Genomic DNA, 27,132 nt, shown 5'->3' on the forward strand with positions numbered 1-27,132 from the left:
TGGTCACCACCAGCAGGTAACCAATCGATCAATTTTTCAGCGCAAACCGACACGTGGTTTTTCAGATTTGTGCTCTTGAAAATTCGGGCTGTGGCTTCGTCATATCTTCACCTTAAGGTGAACCGCTCGGTTTTACCTTTTCCGGATATCTCCAGACGAATCCGTTGGGACTTCGGTTCCTGTCGAGTCACGTTGCTGGTCCAAGTTAGGCAAAGGGGAAGAAGTTCGCCGTCATCAATGCCTAATCGTTCCGCGATCGATTGCTCGACCAGAGTCATGTCCGATCCGTCGTCCAAGAATGCAAACGTTTCTACCGATTTCTCCTTCCATTTTAGCGTCACAGGAAGAATTCTGAATAGTGTAGCCTTCTTGGTAGCGTGATGTGCGTTTAGCCCTTCTTCAAAAGTACCACCCTGCTTCGCCGTATTCCGACCTTCCTTGGCCGGTGGTCCATGCTTCCGAGTGCTGGAGTGCAACAGTTGATGGTGTCGCTGCTGACAGCCAGCCTTCCACGCCACAAACCGCTTGAACCTTGCATGGGCGCCGACCGTGTTTCCCTAGACATGTGCGACAAAGGTGATGCTCTTGGATGGTTTTCCAACGACTGTCAGCATCCCACGTTTTGAACGTCGCACAATCTTTCACCTTATGGTTACGCCCGTTACACGCGAGACACGTCTGATTACTTCGGTCTGATTTCCAGATTACTCTGCTTCAAGGCTGGATCACTGTCAGCGTGAGTGTTGAGGAAGCTTTTGTCCCTACTACGATCTCGTCCCGACCGCGACTGCTTCGAATCTGTAGTGACTGTGACGTCCGAGGCTGCTGCCACTAGCATAGACATGAATCCAGCGAAGGTACGCAAACTGTTGTTTGTACAGCGCTCAGTTTAGGCGTTGCTGAGCGGGAATCTTGTCCACTAGTTCCCGCAAAAGAACTGGATTACACAGATGTGCCATTTGCCCAGTTGCCTCAATATGGTCACACAGGTTTTGAACCGCCATGCCGAAAGTAACACTAGTTTACAGCATTTTTGAACTCGGTAAGCTAATGATCATTTTTGATGTAGAATCATGCCCTGAGTTCAAAAACGCAAAAGAAAAAAATTACAGTAGAGCGAAATTTTTTTCGACTTTCCATACAAGGTTGATGATTTGAAATCGATTTTTGTTCTATTTTTAAGCAAAGTCGCTCACTTCAAACATCTCATTCTCCGTAATCAATGCTCCGATTGAACTGAAATTTTTACTGTAACTCGCCTACATATGATATGTCAAAGAAACGTCGAGAAAGAATTTTTAAGTTGGTTTTTTCTTATTGAAAAAAATACATTTCTTTAAAAAAAATTGGGAATTTTGCTAAAATTTAAGGAGATCGTCCCTAAAACTTGCCAATATCTTGAATTTCATCAATCTGACGCAAAACCTGTATTCAGATGATCGAATGGTATTGTATTCAGCTTTTAATTTATGGAAAAAGATTTAAAATTGGTTGAACAAAACGCAATATATTTGAATTTTAGTAAATTTCATATTTTAAAAAGTTTTAAAGCTCGATATTGAGCTAAAATTCAAAAACTGTTCTACTTAAAATTTTTTGAAGGTCGGTTTCGAAATCAGCACTAAATTGTGCTTCAAAAATTTTGGTCGTTGACAGAAGTTCACGACTTTCATTTTATTTTGTAAACTTGTGTAATCAGCGTTTCCAATCTGTCCGCCTTTGGTGCAGGAGTCTCGCGAACTTTGTCCAATAATGTTTGGATGATCAGTTCAAGAAGGTTCAAGAAGACCTGGAGATCAGTGTACAAGGTGGGCGGACCAGGTAGAGAACGATCTGAAAAATGTGAGACGCGGCTAGGGATGGAGGACTGCAGCTATGAACCGAGTGTTGTGGCGAACAATAGAGCTTGCTGACGTTTATTCACCTTTCTCTTTCAAACATGCAGGGGGAATAGGATTTGTTGTCGGTTTCGAAATCAGCACTAAATTGTGCTTCAAAAATTTTGGTCGTTGACAGAAGTTCACGACTTTCATTTTATTTTGTAAACTTGTGTAATCAGCGTTTCCAATCTGTCCGCCTTTGGTGCAGGAGTCTCGCGAACTTTGTCCAATAATGTTTGGATGATCAGTTCAAGAAGGTTCAAGAAGACCTGGAGATCAGTGTACAAGGTGGGCGGACCAGGTAGAGAACGATCTGAAAAATGTGAGACGCGGCTAGGGATGGAGGACTGCAGCTATGAACCGAGTGTTGTGGCGAACAATAGAGCTTGCTGACGTTTATTCACCTTTCTCTTTCAAACATGCAGGGGGAATAGGATTTGTTGTCATCAGGAAAGGTTTCCCGATGAAAACAAATCCTATCCCGCCTGCATGCTTGAAAGAGAGAGGTGAATAAGCATCACCAAGCTCTATTGTCGAGTCAGTTTTATTATGATTGTAATGTATGCTAAATATATGCAATAAATGATGATGATACACGGAAACAAATCTGATCCTGTTTTTATGATTCACAAATCATAAAACATAAAGATTTGTCCTCTTATGAAATCATGATCACGAATCATAATTTCATAATCTGAGCAACTAATATCATGATTCGTTGCAACCATTTTTATGAGCTTGAACTCATGAAAATTATCAAGTGTTACGCGCACTCTGCACACCTGTCAAAATGTTTCCTTACGTTGTTTTTACTCATTTCTAAATTTGATTGCACACCATCGTTCTTGTTTTAGCTCAAACGTGGCTGCCATTCCTTGTCCAATTGGTCGGCGTTAAGTCAGAGGGGACCAAGTAACAAAATTGACGAAAATTAGATTTTTAGGGCATTTGATTAAGAATTACTGAAGCTACTTGAAACATTTACCCAATTTTCTTAATGTTACAATTAACGAGAGGTATAGCACAATTTTCTTTTGATTGAACTGCAAAAATCGATAATAGTGTGCAGTTAGAGTGGACCATATGCTTGATATCAAGAGAGTTGAAAAAATATGTTATGGTTAAAATCCAATAAATATAATAGTTTATCATCAAAATGTGATACGTTTCCAAATCGTATGACTCCCCAACGCATTTTTTGATGATTATTGGTCAAGAAAGCACGTGAAAAATCCATTTTATAATGGTTAATATCGTATTTTACAGATCATCGTGTTGAAGCATATTGTGGCATTTCGCGTGCAGACAGAGTGGACCATGTGTCTCTAAGAAAAATAGTTGAAATTACCTTATTCTTTGTAATCCTTTCCAAATCAAAATATGTTTGTTTTGTAGCTGTTGGGCATCATATTGAAATGTACCAATACCCGTTACATGAAGAAATTTATTTTACCGATTATTTAAGAATTGTGTACTTGGTTCACTCTGTCTGAACGAGTTTTTGAAAAATTCCAGTCCTCTGAATAAATTATTATGAACTGTGTAACTACAATATTTCAAAAACGTACAGAACTATGGAAATACATTCAAAAGTTGTTAGCTATTGAATGTTGAAGTTAAGAATTCTTAAATAGCTCATTAATTGACTACCCTTTATGTGATATTGAACTGTTGTACTTGGTCCACTCTGACTGAACATAAAAATTGCAAATGGTAATCAACAGTGTAATAACAAAAATATCAAATTCCAAACTTCCTGCTCACATCGTACACCACTCCTATCAACTGTTGTCCTACTTGTGCATTATTTTTTCATCAAATATGTTAAAACTTGAGTGTGAACTGTAGTTGGTTGAAGGTTTTCCAAAAACCGTTAAGTCAGAGTGGACTAAGTACAATCAATTACTTAGCAATTCCTCGGTTTCAAACTTTATTTTACGTTTTTCTCGCGATCATTACAGAGCGATGCTGTGATGAATAGTTATTGAGATTTATGGCAAAAATACAAGAACATTTGTTGAAAAACTCAAAACTTATACAGTTGCAAACTTTCAAGTCGTTTTTCTAGAAATTAAGTAAAAGACACATGGTCCTCTCTGACTTAACGCCGACCAATTCTGCTCCGACTTCGTTTGTTTCCAGTTCCGGCGCCGTCAAACGACACCAGCCCCATCTCGACTACATAGGCCGCATAAAAAAACGATGCAGGCACCGTCCCGGCAGTGTCCGATTCTATTCCTGTACCGGCTCCGTTTAGCGACGCGTGAATAAAAAAAAGCGTGTTGAAATTTCTTCCTAATGATTGAAAAAAAAAATGTGTAAGTAACATTCAATTGCACGCCATCATTCTCATTCCAGCTCAACCGGCTGCGGCTGTCATCCCTCGCCCCGGATCCGTTCGATCCCGTAACGGCTTCGTTCCTGTTCAGGTCAAACGACACCAGCACCATCCTAATCGTATCTTTCTGTGCTATTGAATATTCTTCATAATGATTACTATAGAAACATATTTTGTTTTTGGGTCATCATTAAACCACCTCCGAAATGTCGGCAATTTTTATTTTTTATTTTGTTTTAAATCCACCAGACTCATAAGCGATGCGCACCGGGAACCATGATTCGAAATCTCAATAACATGATTTAGCTTCATGGTCCTCAGATTTATAAGCAATGCGCACCCGAAACCATGATTAAAAATCTCCAAAACATGATTTAGCTTCATGGTCCTAGAAAATCTATCAGATTCATAAGCGATGCGCACCCGAAACCATGATTCGATATCTCATTAACATGATTTAGCTTTATGGTTCTCAGATTCATAAGCGATGCGCTCCCGAAACCATGATTAAAAATCTCAAAAATATGATTTAGCTTTATGATTTCATCTTGATTTATGATTTCAGGAAAAAAGTAACGCATTGGTAGCGTTACGGGACAATGGCTCATACTATCATGATTACAAATCATGGTGTATTTTTATAAAACGAAAATGTACTAGGCTCATGAAATCATGAGTGGTTTTTATGATTTTTGGGAGCAGAATTTTACCCGTGTACTGTATCCCGTAGATAAACATTTTATGGCTGTTTTTTTTTTTACTGTGCATCGCCCCAGCATTAGTTTCTCTTCCGCTCCGCCCGCTCGGATATGATGTGGTTCGTAACTAAAATTCGAGAAGGGAACATGCCAACAAATACCCATTTGTTCCTTTTTGTAGAAAACCCATCCCACCCCAACCCACACCCCTCCTTCACCGTGGCATCGTCCGTGCTCTGGACTGGATGCTGTGTGGTAATTCAGCATCGTTGCCCCTCATCATCATCCATCTTGTGCCTTTCTGGGCAGCTGAACAACTAAAACTATTAGAAAACGACACCCAGCTAAAGCACTGGATACTGGGCTGGGCACTGGGTTCTGACTCGACTCTCTCTCTCTCTTCTTGGCGTAACGTCCTCATTGGGACAAAGCCTGCTTCTCAGCTTAGTGTTCTATGAGCACTTCCACAGTTATTAACTGAGAGCTTCCTCTGCCAATGACCATTTTGCATGCGTATATCGTGTGGCAGGCACGAAGATACTCTATGCCCAAGGAAGTCAAGGAAATTTCCTTTACGAAAAGATCCTGGACCGACCGGGAATCGAACCCGTCACCCTCAGCATGGTCATGCTGAATACCCGTGCGTTTACCGCCTCGGCTATATGGGTTCTGACTCGAGTCGTACCGATAAAAGCTGGGAAGGTGAGTGACGCATGGTTCGGTTAGTATCCAGCAGAAAATGCGCTTCTGCCCCATCGAACCAAGCATGAGTAATTCTCCTGCTCTAGAGCGTCCAACTGGTTGGAAAGATCAAGATTCACCGAATAGGGTGTGGTTTGAATTGGTGAATATTTTTGAATTATTTCTTTTAATGGCCGGAAGAATATAAATAAATAAAAAAAGGTTTAATAATGCAGCTTTGAAAGAAGAGATTGCAAACAAAGATTTATCTGTTACTATGTATTAACATTTACTCAGTGCTATGCTTCAAGAACTACCAAAACAATCAAACACTCCATAATTAAACTCAACTTTCACTCACGAGCCAAATCGTGACATACAAACACCATTCCATTGTTACTGCACATTAAGTTGAGAAGAAGGTTATGGATCAACAACCTAGCTGGACCAGCTTGGTGGTCTAATGATTGATTGATTGATTGATTGATTTGTCTTTATTAGTCTCTTTAATAAAGACAGCCCTTGGTTGGTTCGTCTCTCTCACTGGTCTAATGATTTAAGTATAGCTGATCGACCGGTACTAGAGTAGCATCCACGGGCGATCAATGAAGCTTAAACTGAAACTCAAGCTGTGAAAGAACTTCTGAATATCACCCCACCCTAATACTAAGATGACCTATACATTTCGCCAAAGGTACTTGAGGGGCGCTCGGAAATTCAACTCATGACAACGGCGGCTTGGAACGGGGCAATGTCAAAAAAGGTTTTGTTGTTATTTTAGAAAGAGAAAAGTACGAGTTTCTCCACCCCGACGACGACCGGCCAGCGCAGTGCGGCCACCACACGCCATTGAAGCGTTCAACTATAAAAGAACATTTCCAAAAACTAAAATTTACGCTCCGGTTGGTTTCCCCATTCCTCGGTTGGACCCCGGGGCCAAGAGAGAGCTGGCCCAGCTTTTGGAGTGTGAAGAGTTCTTTTGACTGGTGGTGTGGCCTTCCTCCCATCATTTTACCGGAGAGGGGGCCGGGTCGGATTGGTTGAGGAAAGTAGTGGGAGCGGTAAGGAAGGTAGAGCAACTTCCTTCCTGAATTCTGGGTGGTAGCAAGTGGGTAGGAAAGTTCCAACAGTAAAGCGGTTTGAGTTGTGGGTGGATCTCTCGCTCAAAGTTGGACCCACTCGGAACTGCTGTTGTGGGCTTGCAGCACTCCCGAGGAGCCAAACATACTACAATGTTATCACAACTTTATCACGCTCTCATTTGAATAAAGTTTTCTTTGCTGGGAATTTGTTGTTTGGTAAAAAAATGAAAAATATGGGCATGTACATGGCTAGATAATTTTGATGCACCTCAAATTTATGCACCTTTTTTATGCTTTGCAGAGCTTTTTAGAACCAATATTGTGCAAATGTAACAATGGCAATAACTATAGCAACGGTAGCAAGTGGCTCTTAATAGGGAAGAACAAAGGAAGGTTTCAGCTGGGTACCAGGAGATCGCAGGATCGTTTCAAGAGAGTTCCAGGGGATTTCAGAGTCGTCTCCGGAGGTTCCACAGGAGTTCCTGCGGGTCTTAGTGGCTTTTCAGGGAGTTTTAGGGGTGTTTCAAGAGGTTTCAGGGGCATTTCAGGAGTCGAAGGGAGCTTCAGAGGTTCAAAGGTACCGGGAGATATCAATGGCGTTTAAGAGGCTTCAAAGGATAGCAGGAGGTCTCAGAAGCGCCTTCAGGGAGTGTCAGAGGCTCAAGGGAGCCCCAGTGGGTATCAGGGGCATTTCAGGATTTTCATGGGGGTTTCAGGTCAGGGAGTACCTGGAGGAATCAGGAGCGCTTCAAGGGGTCTTAGAGAGTCTAGTGGTGTCTTCGAGGTTACTCTAAGATATTCAGTGTTAGTTACCAGCTATTGGGATAGAAAAATATGTTTAACTCCCAGTATGAGCACCCTTGGAAATAAAAGAAAACTAAACTTTGTATTATTTTTATTTGTTTTGTTTTCATACATGAAATAAAAAAGCTTTTCAGAGATATTAAGAATTGTTTCTTGCACAGACTCCCTCAAAAATTCTTCCATGGTATCATTAAGAAACATCTCCAGGGTTTCCCTCAAGAATTTCTCCAGAATTTTTTTCCAAGAATTATTTTAAGTTGATTTCTATTGATTCTTCTGAATTCTTTAGATTCGATTTGAAACTCCGCAAGGAATTGTTATGGAAATGTGCTAGGAATTCGTTTAGAAAATCACTCGAAAATTTCTTCATTCATTACCTCAGAATTCTCAATAGTGATTTCTTAAGATATTTTTTCAAATGTTCTTTTATTAATTCTTTCAGTGTTCAGTGGTCGAAACGTAGGCGAAGATAACCAAGAAGTCGACGCAAAATTCATGACTGAGAAGCCGAAACCCACGTGTTGGAGCGAGAGAAGAAATAGTTTTCGACACTAGAGTTTTTTGAGCACCCCTATTCTTCTCCAAAAATATTTGCTACTCTCCAACCGGTTCGCTCTTCCTTTATATACCTGCAGCTGGCGATCGTGTCGCCGGCTGCGTAATACATAAGCGATGAGTAGTAGGTAGCAGAATAGGTAAACAGCTGTTTTGCAATCAGTCAGAATAAACCGCCGCGGAGGAAACATATCCTCTTTATGTTATCGTCCGAACGCAATAAATTTGTAGTTTTTCTATCGGTGTTCGCGTAATAAAAGTGTTTCAATCAGTGACTTTCGAGTTGTTAATAAGTGTCCGAAAAGTAATCCGCGGCGGGCGCGAACATTTTGGTCCTTCGAGCCGGATCAGTGAAAAAGGACACTTGAGTGCGGTTCCGTGTTAAGAACCCGGCAATCCCCAGTGCGGTGGGCGGTGTAGTGTCAACACTGACAAAACGGACATTCAGTGCGCGAAAGCCGTCGGCAATAAATTTGCACGGCTCGGAAGATTGCGGGCGGAGTGAAATTCCCGCGGTGTTCAGTGTTCCCGTAGGAAAAAGTCTGGCGGTGCCAGTGAAAGTTTCCGGCGCCATCGCTGCGCGGTACGTGGTGCAATAAGCAGCCAGTGAACTGCGGCGCCATCGCGAAGAAGAGTGCATCTAGAAGGAGGACATCTTGAGGGACGGACAACAGGACGAAACCAAGGCGCTTTCGTCGGAGCGAAGGAGCCCAGCGGAGAACGGACATCTTCAATTGGGAAGTATTCTGTGCATGTTGGGTGGAAATTGCATGTGGCTTTGGAGGCAATAAATGATTAAAGTGCATGAGAGTTGCTACTTATTTTGGAGCATAGCCCTGAGGTGTCCGCTAGTACTTTTTTGTCTCGGTGTTCGCTGGATTTGTTGGCTTGTTTGGTCCACTCTGGTCGTTATCCCCTCGCTGCTGTCTACTTGTCGTCGAGCAGTCAATCTGTCTCTCGAGGTCGCGAATTTTGTGGAACTTTGAGTCGATCGCGAGTGTTTTGGTGCAAGTGCAAGTGCTGTGCAGTGTTCGAATTTGATTGATTGCGCTTGGCGCAGTTAATTGCAGTGTAGTGCAGTGTTGAAATAGTTAGCAATGGCCGATCTTCGCGCCCTTGCTAAGAGTGAGCGACGTGTGCTGAATACGCTGGAAGGACTGGAGAATTTCGCGCGGAGATACGATCCTAGCCAAGACGAACCACAAATTGCAGTGCGCCTGGAATCCCTGGAGGCAATCTGCAAGGAGTTTTACGCGATTCGGCAACGAATTGAGCTGCTAACGGACGAAACCGCTGAGGATGAGGACGACAAGGATGTCCAAGTGCGCGAAAAGGCCAACCTGGCGGCGCTTACCGAGTTCGAGGAGCGGTATTTTCGCGTGAAGGCCAGTCTCACATCGAAGCGAGCTCCCCCACCACCAACCGCGACGACATCCGGAATCGGTCAACCTGGTGATCGGTCAGATTCCTCTTTTTCTAAGGTGAAGCTGCCAGAAATTCGCCTTCCGTCGTTCGGTGGGAGGATTATGGAGTGGGTCCCGTTTCGAGACAGCTTCTGTAGCCTGATCCATGAGAACAAGCAGCTCACCGACATGGACAGGTTCAGTTATTTGAAGTCGGCCCTTTCTGGAGAAGCGTTGCTGGAGATGGAGTCAGTGGAGCTTTCAGCTGTGAACTACTGCGTAGCGTGGAAGGCGCTGGAATCCCGCTACGAAAACAAGAAGCTTATAGTGAAGGCCCACCTCGATGCACTTTTCGCCGTGGAAGGCATGAAACGCGAGAGTTACGATGGCTTGAGCAACCTAATCGGCGGGTTCGAGAAAAACCTCCAGATGCTGCAGAAGATTGGAGAAAACACCGCAGCGTGGAGCACAATTCTGGCCTACATGGTGTATTCCCGGCTGGATCCTGCCACACTACGGCAGTGGGAAACGCACCATAACTCGAAAAACGTGCCAACATACCAGAATATGATCGCTTTCCTACGCAGCCATTGTGCAGTACTGCAATCCGTCGCTCCTGTCAATTCGAAGCCGAGCGGCTCCGACTATCGCTCATCGAAGACATCCGTGTGCCATACCACCGTGAAACTGTCGAGGAAGTGCCTATTCTGCGGCGATTCGTGGCATCCCGCCTTCGTCTGTGGAAAGTTTCAGCGGTTACAAGTTGCGGAGCGCCTCGAAGTGGTTTCCAAGGCAAAACTGTGCCGGAATTGTCTCAGCCTTGGCCATTGGGCCCGATACTGCGACAAGGGAACCTGTCGTCACTGCCAGCAGAAGCACCACACTCTTCTGCATGGAGCACCAATCCGATCCTCCGTTCCACAATCGCAGTCAAATCCTCCGACACAAACCAGACAACAGCCACAGTCCCCGCAACCTAGACCGAACCCGAGACCACAGACATCAAACGCTAGCTACACTACACCCAGCGACTCTCAACGACCAAGCACTCAGTCACCAGCCACCAACACAGCCACATCCACCACTCAAACACACATTGCACTCCCAGTTACTCCCACACACAACATTCTGCTCTCCACCGCCCTTGTCAGGGTTCAGGATCGTCACGGCAATACCATGCTAGCACGAGCCCTGCTGGACTCGTGTTCCCAGCACTGCCTGATGACGAAAGAGTTCTCCAGCAGAATGAATTTCTACGCGTCGCCATCACTTCTCTCCGTTCAAGGGATCGGTTCGTCGATCAGCACGTCGACGAAAATCGTCAGCGCTGTAGTTCGGCCAAGGTTGGAGGGCATGTCGGCATTCTCGCAAGAGATGCATTTCAATGTTCTCCCGCAGCTGACTGTTTCGCTACCGACAGCCAGTTGTAGCATAAGCGGATGGAACCTTCCCGAAGCAGTCCATCTCGCCGATCCGCGTTTCCACGAGCCAGGACCGGTAGATATCATAATCGGAGCAGAGTACTACATGGACCTGCTTCGAAACGAGCGACACAAGGCGACTGAAGATGGTCCTACACTACAAAACACCGAGTTTGGTTGGATCGTGTCCGGCAAAATACCTGATCACCCTGTCGGATCGCCATCATTGACTTTCGTCTGCTCCACGAACGATCTTCAAGAACACCTCACGAAGTTCTGGGACCGAGAAACCTGTCGAAGTCACAGTACGCAGTCACTGGAAGAGTCAGCTTGCGAGGCGTATTTCAACCGGACAATCTCCGAAACGGGGGAGGTGTGTGTGAGGTTGCTGACGGCGAAATCACGAGTTGCTCCACTCGACAACCTGAAAAGGGGGAACAGGCGTCTATCGACCCCACGGTTCAAGCTATCGTCTGCTTTGCTGTTGGTCCACCTCTTCGAAAAGGTCGTGAGCAGCCTTAGCAAACGTGCAAGGTATTCTGGACGGACTCAACCATCGTCAAGTGTTGGCTATCGTCGTCGCCGTCAAGATGGAAGCAGTTCATCGCATGGGTTTCGGAGATTCAGCACATCACGAAGGACGGCGTCTGGAACCATGTTGCTGGACTGCAAAATCCGGCGGATATCATTTCCCGCGGAATGGCTCCCGTACAGCTGCAATACGAATCGCTCTGGTTCAGTGGGCCGTATTGGCTGAGGTCGGACGAATGCAACTGGCCATCAGCCCCACCGATCAGCGAAAACGAATTCGATCCGGTGGATCTCGAGGTCAAGACCGTCTCGGCAGCACTTCCAGTCATCCAACCAAGCGATATCTTCAGCCTCCGATCATCGTTCAGCGACCTCCAGCGCCTCACTGCCTGGATATTACGATTCCGCTACAATTCGCAATCGGCAAACCAAAGTACGTGACGCCAAGGAGTCCTCACGAAACTAGAACTCGAAGAAGCGACGAAGGTGTTGGTTCGCCTATGCCAGCAAGAAAGCTTTCCGCAGGAGTTGGTAGACCTGACGAGCGGCAGAGTAGTTAGAGAATCGTCGAAGATCCTAGCTCTAAACCCGCAACTCGAGGACGGAATACTGTGCGTTGGCGGCCGGCTGCGTCACGCGTCAATCACAAACCGGCGCAAGCATCCGTACATCCTCGATCATCGACATCCGTTCGCGTACATCGTCGTCGCCCACTACCATCTGAAGCTGCTGCATGGCGGACAACAGCTGATCATTTCGACCGTCCGAGAGCGTTTCTGGCCGACAAGCGTCCGGAATCTCGTGCGGAAGGTGCTTCACGAGTGCGTGCCCTGCTTTAGAGTCAGGCCAAAGATCCAGGATCAGCTCATGGCAGACCTCCCACCGGAGAGAGTCACTCCTTGTCCACCGTTTCAGCGCGTAGGAGTCGATTACTGCGGCCCGTTTCAAGTCACTTACCCGCACCGACGTTCTCGGCCAGTGAAGATCTTCGTCGCCGTCTACATCTGCCTCGTTACCATGGCTGTACACTTGGAGCTAGCGGCAGACTTGTCCGCTCAAGGTTTCATTGCGACCTTGAAGCGTTTCTCCTCCCGGCGTGGCAAGCCGGAGTTAATCATGTGCGACAATGGCAGAAACTTCGTTGGAGCGAGACGTCAACTAGACGAACTACGTCGGCTGTTCATCAATCAGCAGTTCCAGTCGAACGTAGTTAGACAAGCCAACGAAGAGCAGATAGAATTCCGCTTCATCCCAGCTCGGTCGCCGAACTTCGGTGGACTGTGGGAGTCAGCAGTCAAATCGTTCAAGCTGCTGTTCAAACGGACGATCGGCACGCGCACGCTTCTGTACGACGAGATGGCAACGATTTTGACCCAGGCGGAGGCAGTTTTGAATTCCAGGCCGCTGACGCCGCTCAGTAATGACCCGGACGATTTCGAAGCGTTAACTCCCGGGCATTTCCTCATCCAGCGTCCCCTCACGGCCATTCCGGAACCAGATCTGGATGGAATTCCCGAAAATCGACTGTCAGCCTTCCAAAAGGCTCAACGGTACACACAGCAGTTGTGGAAAAACTGGTCCAAGCTTTACCTGTCGGACCTTCACAACCGGACGAAATGGACTGTACGTCGGAACAACATTGCAGTAGGGACCATGGTGGTTCTGAAGGATGAAGAACGACCGCCTCTAAAGTGGCAGCTCGGCCGGGTGACAGACGTTCACGCTGGCGAAGACATGAATGTGCGGGTCGTAACGGTTAAGACCAAAGACGGCAGCTACCGCAGAGCAGTATCAAGGATCTGCGTGCTGCCCATCCGTGACAATATTGTATCGTCGAACGGGGAGAACTAAGTCTCCTCCACCGGCGGAGGTCGAATCCATCGGCCTCCGCATACCAGTTAAGTCGTTTGTATATTGTATTTTTCGAAAAAAGTAACCCGCTCATTTTTCCCAGTCACGATCGCCCCTGGCTCCGGTCATCCGGAGCAGTCTCCGACCAAGATTCCAATCGAGCATGTCAGCGTACCCCTGTCATTTGAGGTCTGTATAGTTTCGGTGGTGGTCAGATGTTGCATGGAATGAAGTTCGTCCAGCATGAATGCTTCAGCGGCGTCCAACGCCAGCGCTCCGGCGCCCCGTTAGCCCCATACTTTATTTGGTACCACCCTTGACTATTTTGAGGTAACCTGCAACCGCATCTGGTAGAGGGCAGAAGTGCACATTTTGCCCTTGGCGTGCTACAAGTGGTCGTCATCTAGCTTGGCCAGTGAGATCGACGCTCGCAGTACGTAGCTTCGTCAAATCAGTAGCAGCCCGTAGGTAATCCCCAGAAGTCATCGTAGCTGAGCAGTGAGAGGGATTCCGATGCCACCCGGCGTCCGCGGAGGCCATGTTGGCCTCCGTTCCAGGCAAGTCCTTTTTTTATTCGATTATAAAGGTAAAAAAGCACCCTCTCATCTGTTCCAGCGATAGCGATCTTCATGCAGCATCACCACCGAAATTGATCAGCCGAGCAGCCGAAGGTCTGATGGCAACCCGCCATCCCAGCACGACAGTCCGTCGTCGCAGTTCCAGTCAGCAGTTCCGACGGCAGTCCCGTCCCAGCACGACAATCCGTCGTCGCAGATCCACAGCCACACGTTTCGACGGGTCTGATCACCAATCATCAGTTCCGGCGGCACAGTACCGTCCAAGCGCGACTATCCGTCGCGGCAGTTTGCAGCCCAGTTTGCCCATTAAAATTTCGTCCAACACCGCACCACCAATCCAGATCCAACGAAGCGATCATCCAGTAGGAGAGTGAGAGGGACATCGGTACCGTCCGGTACCCGCGGAGGCCCGTTGGCCTCCGTTCCAGGGAAGTCGTTTTGTAGTTCGATTAACAAGATTAAAAAGCACCCTCTCATCTCTTCCAGCAACTATATTCAACCCAATCTCCAAAGCACAATGCATAATGGGTCCAGATCCCGCGACAATCCGTCGCCGTGGTTCAGCAGCCATTCGTACCATCGATATGCCACCGTCCAGAGCGAAATTCCGTCGTTAGTCCAGCCAGAATCGTTTAGAAAGTCCAGTCAGCACATCCAATGGCCATCACCGGCAATTCATCAAACCTTGATCGGAGTGAACATAGAAACAGAGCCTGAAAGAATCATTCGTTCATCGTAATTGTAATTTCGATTAACTAGTCCAGCAGAACCGATCATCCCGATGCGGAAAGGATCCATCTGTGCCACCCGGCGCACACGGAGGCCAAGTTGGCTTCCGTTCCAGGCAAGTCGCTTTAATTTTTGATTATAAAGGTAAAAAAGCACCCTTTCATCTTTTTCAGCGACTTGACCTGCGGCGAGCAGCAGACAACCCGATCTGATCGGCGAAGTAAGCATCCGGCGCTCCTACTTACCTGATTGCAGCCTTCTGAATCTCTTCAGCTTTGAAGAAATGTCCTTCCAACGTCGTCGCCTCCGTTTTCCACGTCCGTGATAGCACCAGCAGCAGATTGAAACAACATCGAAATAAACTATTCGAATGTAGGTCAAAACTGTTGACATTCAAGTCAACCACAGAAACTAGGTCAGTAGTGCGAGTCGGCTCCAGATATATAATGAAATGCTCTGTTTTGCTAAGTACATAGCCTTTTGGTTTCGATCCGTCTGATCAAAACAAACTCACATTGTGTGCGCTTATGTTAGAATAGGATAGGTAATTGTAATCAGAGATTCCAAGGCGGCCGGCATATGTTGGAGCGAGAGAAAAAATAGTTTTCGACACTAGAGTTTTTTGAGCACCCCTATTCTTCTCCAAAAATATTTGCTACTCTCCAACCGGTTCGCTCTTCCTTTATATACCTGCAGCTGGCGATCGTGTCGCCGGCTGCGTAATACATAAGCGATGAGTAGTAGGTAGCAGAATAGGTAAACAGCTGTTTTGCAATCAGTCAGAATAAACCGCCGCGGAGGAAACATATCCTCTTTATGTTATCGTCCGAACGCAATAAATTTGTAGTTTTTCTATCGGTGTTCGCGTAATAAAAGTGTTTCAATCAGTGACTTTCGAGTTGTTAATAAGTGTCCGAAAAGTAATCCGCGGCGGGCGCGAAACCACGTTATACCAAATTCCAGTCGAACTCCCCTTCGTTCAGTGTTTTCTTCGGCAAGTTATTCAGAGACTTCTTCAGAAATTTATACAATTATTTCTTCAAGAAGTTCATCAGATGTTTGTTGAGAAATAGCTTCAGGGATTCCATTGAATATTCCCGTAGAAATTTCTTCGAGAATTCATTTACAAAACCATATACGAGTTCCTCCAGATATTCTTGCATTATTACTTTCAGTGGTCCAGACAGGAATTTCTCCAGAGATATTCCTCCTTGCATTTTCTCAAAAAAATTTGTGGCATTTCGTCCTAGAATTTATTCACGAATTCCCTTAATTATTCAGAAATATTTCCTAGATATTTCTTGAGTCAATCATTTAGCAATATCTCAAGAGATTATTTTCTAAAAATCTTACAGATGTATTTCTACAGAAGTTCCTTCAAGAATACGTTCAAATTTGACTCCAGGATTACTTTTAGAAAAATCTCTTCGAATTTTAATAAGCGATTTCTCCAGGATTTTATTTTTTGATAATTCGTGGAATTTTTCAGGAATTCCACCAACGGTTTCCTTACTCAGGCATTTTTTCTTCAGTAATCATCTATGAAATTTTTCCTCGGATTCCTTCTGAACTTCCTTCGGGGATAGCTTTGAAATTTTCTCAAGAGGCTCTACCAAATTGTAGGGATTTCTTCAGGAATTTCAGCAAAAAATCTTTCATGGAGTTTTTTGTCAAATTCCTCTGTAATTTTCTTGAAAATTCTATAGTGATCAAATCGGAAATTCTTCCAAGGACTACTTGAAGAATACCTTGAAAAATTCGTTCAGGATTCAGATATTTCTCCAAGGTTTTTTTCAGAAGTTCTTTCAGAAATTGCACAAAATCTTACTCGCAGATTTTTTGGAAGAATCGCAGAAGAAATTTTTAAAGAAACCCCTGGAAGATTGTCTGTTGTGGTTTAACAGTTGTTAAAAGTCCTTTGGAGAATCCTGGAAACAAATTCTTGAAAAATTAATGTAGATTCCAGGATAAACATTCCTGAAGCAAGTTCTGAAAATATTTTTGGAGAAATTCTTGAATAAATGTCTGGGAAAATACCTGAAAGACATTCCTTGAGATACCTACAAATTTCCTTGAAAAATATTTCGTCAGAAACCTCTGGAGGAACTTTGGAGGTAGTTTTAAGAAAAAGTAGCTTGAAAAATTTCTAGAAGGGTTCCTGGAGAAATCCGCGAAGTAGTTTGTGAGAAAATCTCTTGGAAATGTGTTCAAATCCCTGCAGAAACTGCAGATGAAGGTACTGGTGGAATTCATGAAGAAACCGCTAACGAAACTTTTTAGGGATTCCTGGGGAGCTTTACGAGAGAAATCTTAGAAAAACTCCAGGATCTACCTCTTGAAGAATCCGTAGAAGATTTTCTTATACATGTTCAGAAGTGCACAAGAATCTCTGAACTACTACATTTGGATACTTTTAGAGGAAATCCTTTCGGTAGGAATCATGGAGTAATTCTTTAGAAAACCACTGAAGAAAATTTGAAAAACAAAGATGTTCAAAGAATCTTTGAAACAATAAAACAGTAAAACTGAAGATCCCTGTATTTTTTATTTTTTTTTTGTAAAATGTCAAAGAAAATATGCTGAAGTAATATCTGCAGGAATTATTGCTAGAATTCTTGGAAAAAATTCTGAAGCATCACCGGAAACAAATCTGAAAAAATCCCTGAATTCCCGGAGGAACTTCTGAACAAACATTTCTGAGGGAATCCATGAATATAAGAAACAAAACTTGAAGGAAGCTCTGGAGGAATTACAGAAAATATTTTGAAAAAGTGTTCCTGGAAAATTTTACGTTAGGAAGCCCTAGAGTAATTTCTAAAACAATCTCCGAATCTGTAAAAAAAAACTTCAGTCAGATAATATTCGTTAAAGTGTTCTTTACAAAATGTTTGGAAAAATACATAAAGGAAAACATGCATAAACTTTAGTGACAATCCTTGGAAGAATCTCGTCAAGAATTTCTTAAGATATCTCAGGAAAAAAATCGAAGATACATTTTTTGAGAAATTTATTGAGAAACTGCTGAAGAACACCCAAGCGAAATTCCTGGAGAGATTTTTGGAGAATATCTGAAAAAATCCCTGCAGAAATTTTCAAAGAAATACATGGTCAGAGACGTATTTTAAAGGGGTTTTGGAAGACTCTTTGGAGGATTTTTTGCTGAATTCATTCTCCTCGAAATCCTGCAAAAATGTTGCTTCTATAAACACTCGGGAAAATGTTCCAGGATAGATCCTGATCGAACCCCTATGGAAATTTCTTAAATTGGCCCTGGAGATATTGGATAAAATTCATGGAAAAGAATACATTCCAAAATAACTCTTGGAGGAATCTTTAAAAGAACTTTTGCCGAAGGAATTCCTACATCAATCCTTATAGAAAGAAAATCGGGAAAAATAATTCATGAAGTACTTTCCGCAGAATCATTCTTAATAATACACAATCTTGAAGTCATTACCATCGGTTCGTACCAGGATAGAGGCCACCCGAAATGTGAAAACCTTGAACGTAAAGGAATCAATGGACGGCCCCTAACCAGCTCTGATTTTGCCATGACAGCAGTGGTCTCAGGATCATTCAGGGGGGTTGCATGAGGTCTTCGGGGTGCTTCAGAGGAATTCAGGGGCGTTCCAAAGGATCTCAGGGGGCCTCATCGGGGTGTCACGGGGTACCTGCTGGTCTTAGGAGCTTTTCAGGCGATCTCAGGGGGTACCTGGAGGTATCAGTGGGGCATTTCCAGGGGCCCCCAGGGTGCTGCAGAGGACTTGAGAGACATTTGAGGGGATCCTAGGGGATTTCATAGGCTATCAGGCGCTTCAGCGAATCCCAGAGGCATTTTAGGCAATCTCAGAGGTCTTTCAGGAGCTCCTAAGAAGTTTCAGAGAGCCCAGCGCGATTCAAGTGGGTTTTACAGGTCTCAAGAGTCGATTCAGGGGGTCTCAGTGGCAATCTAGGGAGTCCCAGCTAGTCTTTTGGGGATTCCAGGGTCTCAGGCGTAATTCAGGTGATCTCAGAGGCGTTGCATAGAGTCTAAGGGACGTTTCAGTGATGTTTCAAGAGGTCTCAAAGGCGCTTCATGGGGTTTCAGGAGTGTTCCAGAAGGTCTCAAGAGCGCTTCATGGGATCATAGCAATGCAATGTTCCAGGGGATCCCAGGGGCATTTCAGAGGGTCTTAGGTGATTTCAGGGGTTCCAGAGGTGTCAGAGGGTCTCAGAGATGTTCCAGAGAGTCTTCCCAAGGGTGTTTCAGATCACAATCCTGGTAACTTACAAATTTGCTATTTTCGGTAAAGTTGCTCGACCCTACAGTCAATTGATTCGATACTCTGTCGTTAGAAAGAGCTAGTGACCATACAAAACCTTTAAGAAGTACCAACTTTCCAAGTACTAAAAGTATTTCTACAACAATCGAAAGTTGCTTCAGAAGTTCCTTCAGAAATTCAACCAAGTAATCTCTGATAAATTCCTTCGAATATTGCTTTAACACTTTCTCAAAGATTTCTTTCAGATTGCCTTCAAGAAACCGGTATTGTGATTAATATCTGTGAATATTGCGTAACGCACTGAAACAATCTATTCCCAGCCATCTTAGCAAACTACAGCAGAATCACTTGGCATGATAAGGGATCTCGCGATGCAGGCGACTTGCTTCGCCAAAGCTCCACTCCTCAATGAGGTAGCATCACCACCTGATCACCTCGTCATGGTGCTTGCTGTCACGGATGCTTACTAGGGGAAGGACACGCAAGGGTTATGTCATTAATCTTTGTTCACACCCCACAATACCAGGTTGTCATTAAGAATTTCTCCAAACACTCTTTTGGGAATTCATCCAGGTTTCCCTTCAAGGATTCCCCCTGGAGTTGCTTTCAGGATTCTTTCTACTAAGATTTCTCCTGAAGTTTTTTTTTTCCGGATTCCTTCAGGAGTTCTTTCTGGGATTCCTTTGCGAGTTATTTTTGATATTTATTCAAGAGCTCTGTCTGTGATTCCTTGAGGAGTTTTTGTTTACGGAATCCTCCAGAAATTCCTGTTTGAACTCCTACAGGAGTTCTTTCTGTGATTCCTCTAGGCGTTCCTTCCAGAAGGAACTCCAGGAGGAATCCCTGAAAGAACTTTTGAAGAAACAACAGTTCTTTCAGGGATTCCTCCTGGAGTTCCTTCTGAGATTCCTTTAGAAGTTCCTTCTGAAATTGTACCAAGAATTCCTGGAAGATGTGTTCCGGATTTTTTTTTTCGGAAATCTTTCAACAACTTCTTCCGGGGTTCTTCCATTAGCTCCTTCCAGGATTCCTAGGTTTCCTCCAGTAATACATTCTGGGACCCTCAAATGATGTTCTATCGGAATTCCTCCACAACCTGCTTCCGAAATCTATTCAGAAGCCTTTCTCGGGATTGCTTCATCAATTCTTTCTGGGAGTCCCTTACGAATATGTTCCAAGATTCCTTTTGGAATTTCTTCCGGGATTCCTTCACAATCCCTTGTAAGACAACTGAATTAACTCTATCCGGGGCTCCTCCAATAACTCCTTGCAGGAATCACCCTAAAACTCCTACCGGGATCGCAACAGGAATTCCATATGGAATTCGTGGAAATCTATCCGAAATTCTTCCGAAGTTTATTCTTAAATTCTTCCAGATGAAAAAGTAGCGTATCTATTTCGGAATTCCACCAAGAGACTTTTAGGGATTATCTTAGGAGTTCTGTAAGGAATTCTTCCACGAGTTTCTTATAAAACTCCGACAGGACTTGAGGAATTCCTTTTGGAGGAATCGCAACGGAATTCTTACAGGAACTCAGTAATCCATTCCTAGAGGAATCCGAAGAAAAAACACCTGGAGGAATTCCAGATACAACTCCAGGAGGTATCACTGACGAAACGTCTGGTAAAATCTTAGAAAGAATTCCTGAAGAAATCCCAGGAAGAATGGATGAATGAATGGAGTATCGGGAAGAATTCCAGAAGACATTCCTAAAAACAACGAAAACAAATACTGGAGAACTTCTGAATGAGCCCCGAATGATCTTCTGCAGGATTTAGCTTAGCTTAGCTTAGCTTAGACTGACTGCACACATCTATGGTTGCTATTCCGTGATTGACCCGAACCAATGACAGTTGCACAATGAATCAACTGAATAATTGACTGGGAGTGGTCAATATTCTCACTGTGCACGCTTCAGAGACTCTCTTTAATGGTACAATAACGGCGCCGGCCACGTCCTTGCAGTCAGGTTGGAAGAGGGAAGGAATATTAGTAACAACCTTTGTTAAGTGAAGGCCCGCGTTTACCGCTGCGACTCCACCAAAGGCTGCAGGAAGGAGTGTTTGTTAGTAGGAAAGGTATCGTTGGATCTGGATTCACTTTGATAAGTAATATGACCTTCGTGTCATGCCGGTTGTCGCACTATTGTTTGCTTTACGCGGAAAGCAAACAATCGACCACCCACATCAGGTGGTCGCTTAATATTTACTGCAAACGACGCGACAAAATATGCAATCTAACACACTATTATTCGCTTCACTCGGAAAGCAAACAATCGATCACCCACGTCAGGTGGTCACCTAATATTTCGAATCGAACCGCGGAATCTAGTCGCCAAATATTTAACTGCAAATGACACGAACGAACATGCAAGCTGATGCACTATTGTTCACTTCATATGAGAAGCAAACAACTGATCAAGGCCTGTCCATTAATAACGTAAGGGAATTTTTGCGATTTTTCGACACCCCCTCCCCCCCTTGTAAGATTTTTTTGTATGAGAACCTAAAAAATTTTGTATGGCGCGTAAGATTTCTCAAACCCCCCTCCCCCCAAAAACCCTTACGTAATTAATGGACAGCCCCTCACCCACGTCAGGTGATCATTCAGTGTTGCTACAAAAGACGCGACACAACGAAGACTAATTTCCGAATAGGGAAAAAGAAAAATCGAACGACCGAAGCAAAAGCGCGCGACACAGGCACCCGGACGAAATCCTATCACACACTCTGCAGGATTTCCAAAAGAAAAACCCGGTTGAAGTTCATCCAAGGTTGTCCAAATGAACTTCTGGTAAATATTCAGAAAAAAACCTCCAACAGAATTTATGGAGAAACCGCACCAGGAACTCCTGGTGGAATCTCAGAAAGATAAATTTTAAAAGGAATTCTTCGTGGAATCTGTAGAGGAATGAATGAATGAGGAACTCCTGTTTAATCTTGATGAAAATACTGGAGAAGCCCAGGAAACTCCAGGAGTCCGTTACGAAGCTTACTGCGGAATCCCAAAAAAAAGCTCTTGGTGAATTTTGGAAGAAAATCCTTAAGGAATCTCTCCAGAGAATCCTGGGAAGGAACTCCTTCAGGAATCTCAGAAGAAACTTCTTAAAGAATCGCAGTGGGAACTACTGAAGGAACCCTAAGTAAACATTTTGAAGAATCTCATGAGAATTTTTCTGGAAAATTCTAGTAGCTCTTGGAAGTAATTTGTGGAATACCCACGGAAGGAGTTCGTGGAGAAATTCCAGAAAGAGCTCTAGAACGAAACGTTAAAGAATTAGACAATTTTCTCAGAGCAACCGTGACGTGCAGTGCCTTATTATCTTACGCCTATCAAAACGGCATTCTCACACCAGCACGAACCAGTACCAAATACCCATCCAACATCAGCATGAACTTGCGTAGACGCAGTGGTGTCTACGGCAGGCCCGTGAACAAAATAGTCGTCAAGGGAGGGGTTTTTCCTAAGTTTAGCAAAGGGCGGAGGGGTGCCTAGTGTATGGAACATCGGCAATGTGAGGGGTTTAACCCCAAAACCCCTCCCTTGTTCCCGGGCTTGGTCTACAGTCTGCCGTGACGATGCTAGCACAATTTTCGCCTGAGAACAGAATATCAACAACATTCACACAATGAAGATGCCTGTTAGTCCCAACGAGCTATCTCATTGGTTCCTTGTGTGAGTTTAGCTTCTGACGCTTCTTTTATATTTATTTCCGCTGTATTACTGGACTTCGACAATTTCATTTCCTCACTGACAAAATCAAATATCGATTTCTACTAAAAAAAAATCATTTTCTACTCAACTCTAAGACAACAGAGCTTCCCAAAGATCAAATTATGATTCACCACGCCAGTCAGACCACGGGCTCGGGTTGTAGTTTTGCTTGTGCTCGATGCTGTTGTTGCTGTTAGCTGCCACTCCTCTTCACAATCCAAAGGAAAGACCGTCGTCGTCGTCGTCGGGGTCTTTTTATAGGCAAAAAGGAACAGATAAAATTTTGTGCTGAAATTACTAATTTATAGTTCGTAAAAGTGGTCACAGCTCTGAGAGCTGTGTGGGATAGAGTTTACTACCTCCTAGCAGCAGTGCCCTTCCCCCAACCACCCAATCACGATGTTATTTGACTCGGAACTGTGTAGTGTTCCCCATCCCTAGGTCCGGGACCCGGGGTCCGTCAAAGCTGTTTATAATAAAGAAGAATTAATGAGAAATGGGGTACCATCATCACCGGTTGGTTGAGGATGGCGAGGGGTAAGGGAGAACTCCTGGTGGTTTGCCTTCGGAAAAGTTGAAAACTTTTAAATTACATTCCGGGTCTGGGAAACGAACTCGAACGAACGGCGGCAGCGGCGGCGTTGGTGGTAGCATTAGAGCAGAAAGCAGCTCAAGCCAGTTGAGTGGAAGCATTGGGTTCTGAGAAAATTCCCGACGAAAGTTGTTTAACTAACCACACCGAGACTGAAGCTGCTGCTGCTTCTGCTCGTGGTGCTGCTTCCAAGTAGCACAGGCGTTCGGTTGAGTTCTGGTTTGAGATATTATATTAAGTCGGTGGCTTTGGGCAACATTATAGTTTTTCAACTGCAGTATTACAAGCTATCATTTTACTCGTGGGAAATCGCACTAAAATTATCAGCAACTTTTTTGGATCGTATGCTAACATGCTCGGCGCTTGTTACATCGGAAATGTTACATCTGACTGAAACTACAACAAGCTGAAAGATTAGAAGGCTGAAAATACCAAAATAAATCGTAAAACTAGTTTTTTATTAATTCTTCAATCACTTATCCTAATTTACAGCTCTTTTGTCCTTCAGGGCCCTGCGTGAGTGATTCCAATTGGCACTTATGCTTTGTACAGCGCTTACATTAATGCATTCTATTCTAATTCTACTATATTGAACTGGTTGTCTTTGCGCTGCTGTCACTCTTCTACCCTGTTCATGGTAGAATGACGAGCACGAGGATGTTGATGTGTGGCTCTTGTTCCTTTTCCAGTTCGAGTCCGATTGGAGGTCCATGGGCCCCGGGGTCACTATGCTACGGGCCCCGGCAATTGAAACTAGTTGCGAAGGTGATGATAATGCAAACCAACGAAATATAAAAAGTGACTAATGAGACTTTAATTCGATATTTTTCCTTCTGTAATGAAGATTTTTCTATGACAGCTGACATTTCGCCTTTTATGACGATTTAAGATCCTTAAAACTTCTCGAGCATATAAGTTATCGGCGCTGCTGGGAGCAGTGCTGAAAAATTCATTTCGTCATATCTAAATTCAATTCACGATGAATATCATTTGGCATTTTTCAAAGGTAGTCCGTGAGATTTACCTTAAATATTCGAAAAAATTTCGTTTTTTCCGTGACTTTCTTGTAGAGCTGGACTTGCCGCACAAGTTTTTCGTATACCATATTCTCAGGTTCAGTTTCTAAAATGAGCTGTAGGTGATTGAATTCGGATATAACGAAATGAATTTTTCAGCACTGGCTGGGAGAACTTATGTGTTTCATGTCTGCACAGCCTCATGCAACTAAATGTTTTCAAGGGGTGAGTTCGATGGCTGATTGAGAATCCCCAAGACTTCCTTGATTAAGGTTCATCGGATCTTAAAGCGCAAGCCGTCTGTAACGTCTTGAATGCTTTCTGGAACCGCCTGAAACAACTTGAAAAACCTCTGATAAATACCTGAAGCTCTCCTGAAAGCATATGAAATCCCTCAAAAGCCTTCTGGAGCCTCCTGATACGCCCTGAAATGAATATGAAACCACCCTGAAGCACGCTTGAGAGCCTATAAAACCAACACCTGGAACCCCTTGAAACGCCCTTAAAACGTTGAAACGCTACTGAAACCCCGTGGAACTCACTTAAGAGCTTGCAAAGACCCCTAAAGCTTCTGTGGGATCTCTTGAAACGCACTGAAACAGTTGAAACTAGTCCACCATGGCCACGCATAGCGAGGCTAACCCTATCGAAGATCGTTTCAAATCATAAAGAAAAATATCGCAACGGTGAACAGGGGGTATTTACGGAGAAGAACAAAGGGACGTTGCAGGTTCGTTTCAGGGGCTCCTAGTTATAGCGGTGTGCCATGAAGTCTCAGAGGCGTTCAATAGGGCCTCCTCAGTGTCGTCTCGGGGGCTTCAGAGAGTTCCAGGGGGTCGCAAAAGGCATTGTAGGAAGCATCAGCAAGTTCCAGGGGACTCAACGGGACTCCAGGAGGTCTCAGGAACGCTTCAGGGGGTCTCTTGAGGCCTTAGCAGCAGGGATGCCAGATGATTTTTTGAAAAATCAGTATCGCTTTTTTTTTTTCAAAAATCTGTATCCTATACAAAATTTAGGTGAAAAATCGGTATCCCATACAATTATAAAATAGCTCCTTCAGCTCAAAAATCGGTATATATCTGTATATATCTGTATATTCTGTATATATCTGTATAAATCTGTATATATGGCATCCCTGCTTGGGGGCGTTTCAGGTATCTGAGGGACGTTTCAGAAGGTCTCAGCGACTGAACTTCAATGCATATGCCCATATTATTCATTGCTGTTTACAAAATGTGAGTATCAGATAATAAAAAAGATATCGTTGATCGCCAAAAATCCCTCCCAGGGTAAATTTTTAACTACGCCACTGATCGTAGCACATCAAGCGCAGTGGGTCAACGACGCAAACGCGATATCGGATCGGAGATCGGAGCTAAGTGCAGTGAGTTTAGTGTGTATTTTCCATTCCCTTTTACTGGGCACTTATCCGGTTGTAAATCGCTCTTCTACACCCGAACCTCCATTTAGGTAACGAGTTGTGAATGCTTGAATAGAATTTTTACCTGAATGGATTCAGTTCATTGCCTAAATAGATTTGAAGATTGCCCAGAAGTTTGAGAAGGACAAGTGGCTTGCCGATGCAAAGGGGAGGAGGTCAAGGTGGGGAGGTGGTTGTCAGAGGCGATTCCAGGCATTTTAGGCCGTTTCAGGAGGTTTTAGAGGGCTTTTTGGAGGCTTCATATGCTCTCAAGGGAACTTCACGAGAGTTTTGGAGGCGTTCCAAAGCGTTTCAAGGCTTCAGAGGCTTTCAGGTGCATACACAATGTGAACTTCATATGGATTTCATTTGTGTTTCAGAGGCGTTTCAGGAGGTTTCAGAGAGGTTTATGGGACTTCAGAAACTCTCAGGTGAATTTCACGGAGGTTGCCTGGGGGTTTCAGAGGCGTTTTAAAGCGTTTCAAGGTGTATCAATGCGTTTTATGGCCTGTCAGGAGGTTTCAGGAGGTTTAAGGGAGCCTTCAGAGCGTCGCAAATGAATTTGACGGAGATTTCAAAGGGGTTTTAGAAGCATTTCATAGCGTTTCAAAACGTTTCATAGGGATTTAAGGGACTTCAAAGGCTCTCAGGTAAATTTCATGGAGGATTTCTAGGGGTTTTAGAGGCGTGCGTTTCAAAGCCACCGATGGCGACGAAGCATTCCCTCACGATGTACGAAAGCGATGAATAAGAGAGATGACATTTAATTATAACTATGTCAGCAAAACAATATACTTTGTATATTCGTTTTTAGATTAGGAGATTAATTAACAACAGAAGGATCAATGATCATACCTCAACACCATTAAACAGCAGCAGGATTCACATTTATTTGTTTATAAATATGATAGTTAATTTAAAAATACGTAGATTTCAAGATCAGAACTTCGTCAGCGTGAAAGTAAACATGATTATTTATGCATGAATAAATCGCTTGCAACAAGAATAAATCCAAAAATGTATTTTCTATTAAGATCTCTGATGAACTTGAAATCTCATGGACCTTGAAAATATCAATGATCTCAGGGGCCGTTCATATACCACGTAGACTTTTTTTGCGGGAGAGGGGGGCTCTAAGATGGCCAAAATTTGGTCTACGTGGTTTATGAACAGCCCCTCATCATGTGATAGCACATATTTGTCTGAGATTGTGTAAATATGAACCTCAACCATAAATCCCACAGAGACGAAAGGAACGTTAGTAGATCCTACATACACAAGGGACCCAAGCAACACACATGGTTACAAAACAGTGACGGCAGCGTATGTAAGGGTTGTACAGAAGTCACTGTGACTTACTGCGCAACCCTTACATACGCTGCCGTCACTGATTTGTAAGGGGCTGTCCATGCACTACGTAGACTCTTAGGGGGGATGGGGGGTCTTGCAAAAGTCTACGCTCCATACAAATTTCGATAAATTTGTATGAACAAAAGTCTACGAGGGGGGAGGGGGGTCTGTGATGGCCGAAAAAAGTCTACGTAGTTTATGGACAGCGCCTAACCATGTGTGTTGC

At 44.1% G+C, this 27,132-nt stretch overlaps 1 protein-coding gene across 1 annotated transcript; it reads left to right on the forward strand.

The window, feature by feature from the left end:
- The first annotated feature begins 9,135 nt into the window (after positions 1-9,135).
- LOC134291696 (uncharacterized) lies at positions 9,136-13,244 on the forward strand. Its single transcript, XM_062859790.1, has 3 exons — positions 9,136-11,396; positions 11,453-11,826; positions 11,872-13,244. Exons 1-3 carry the CDS (start codon positions 9,136-9,138, stop codon positions 13,242-13,244), a joined length of 4,008 nt encoding a protein of 1,335 aa, XP_062715774.1.
- Positions 13,245-27,132: the final 13,888 nt, after the last annotated feature.

Source organism: Aedes albopictus, chromosome 1 (genome assembly GCF_035046485.1).
Source record: "Aedes albopictus strain Foshan chromosome 1, AalbF5, whole genome shotgun sequence".
Classification (NCBI taxonomy): domain Eukaryota; kingdom Metazoa; phylum Arthropoda; class Insecta; order Diptera; family Culicidae; genus Aedes; species Aedes albopictus.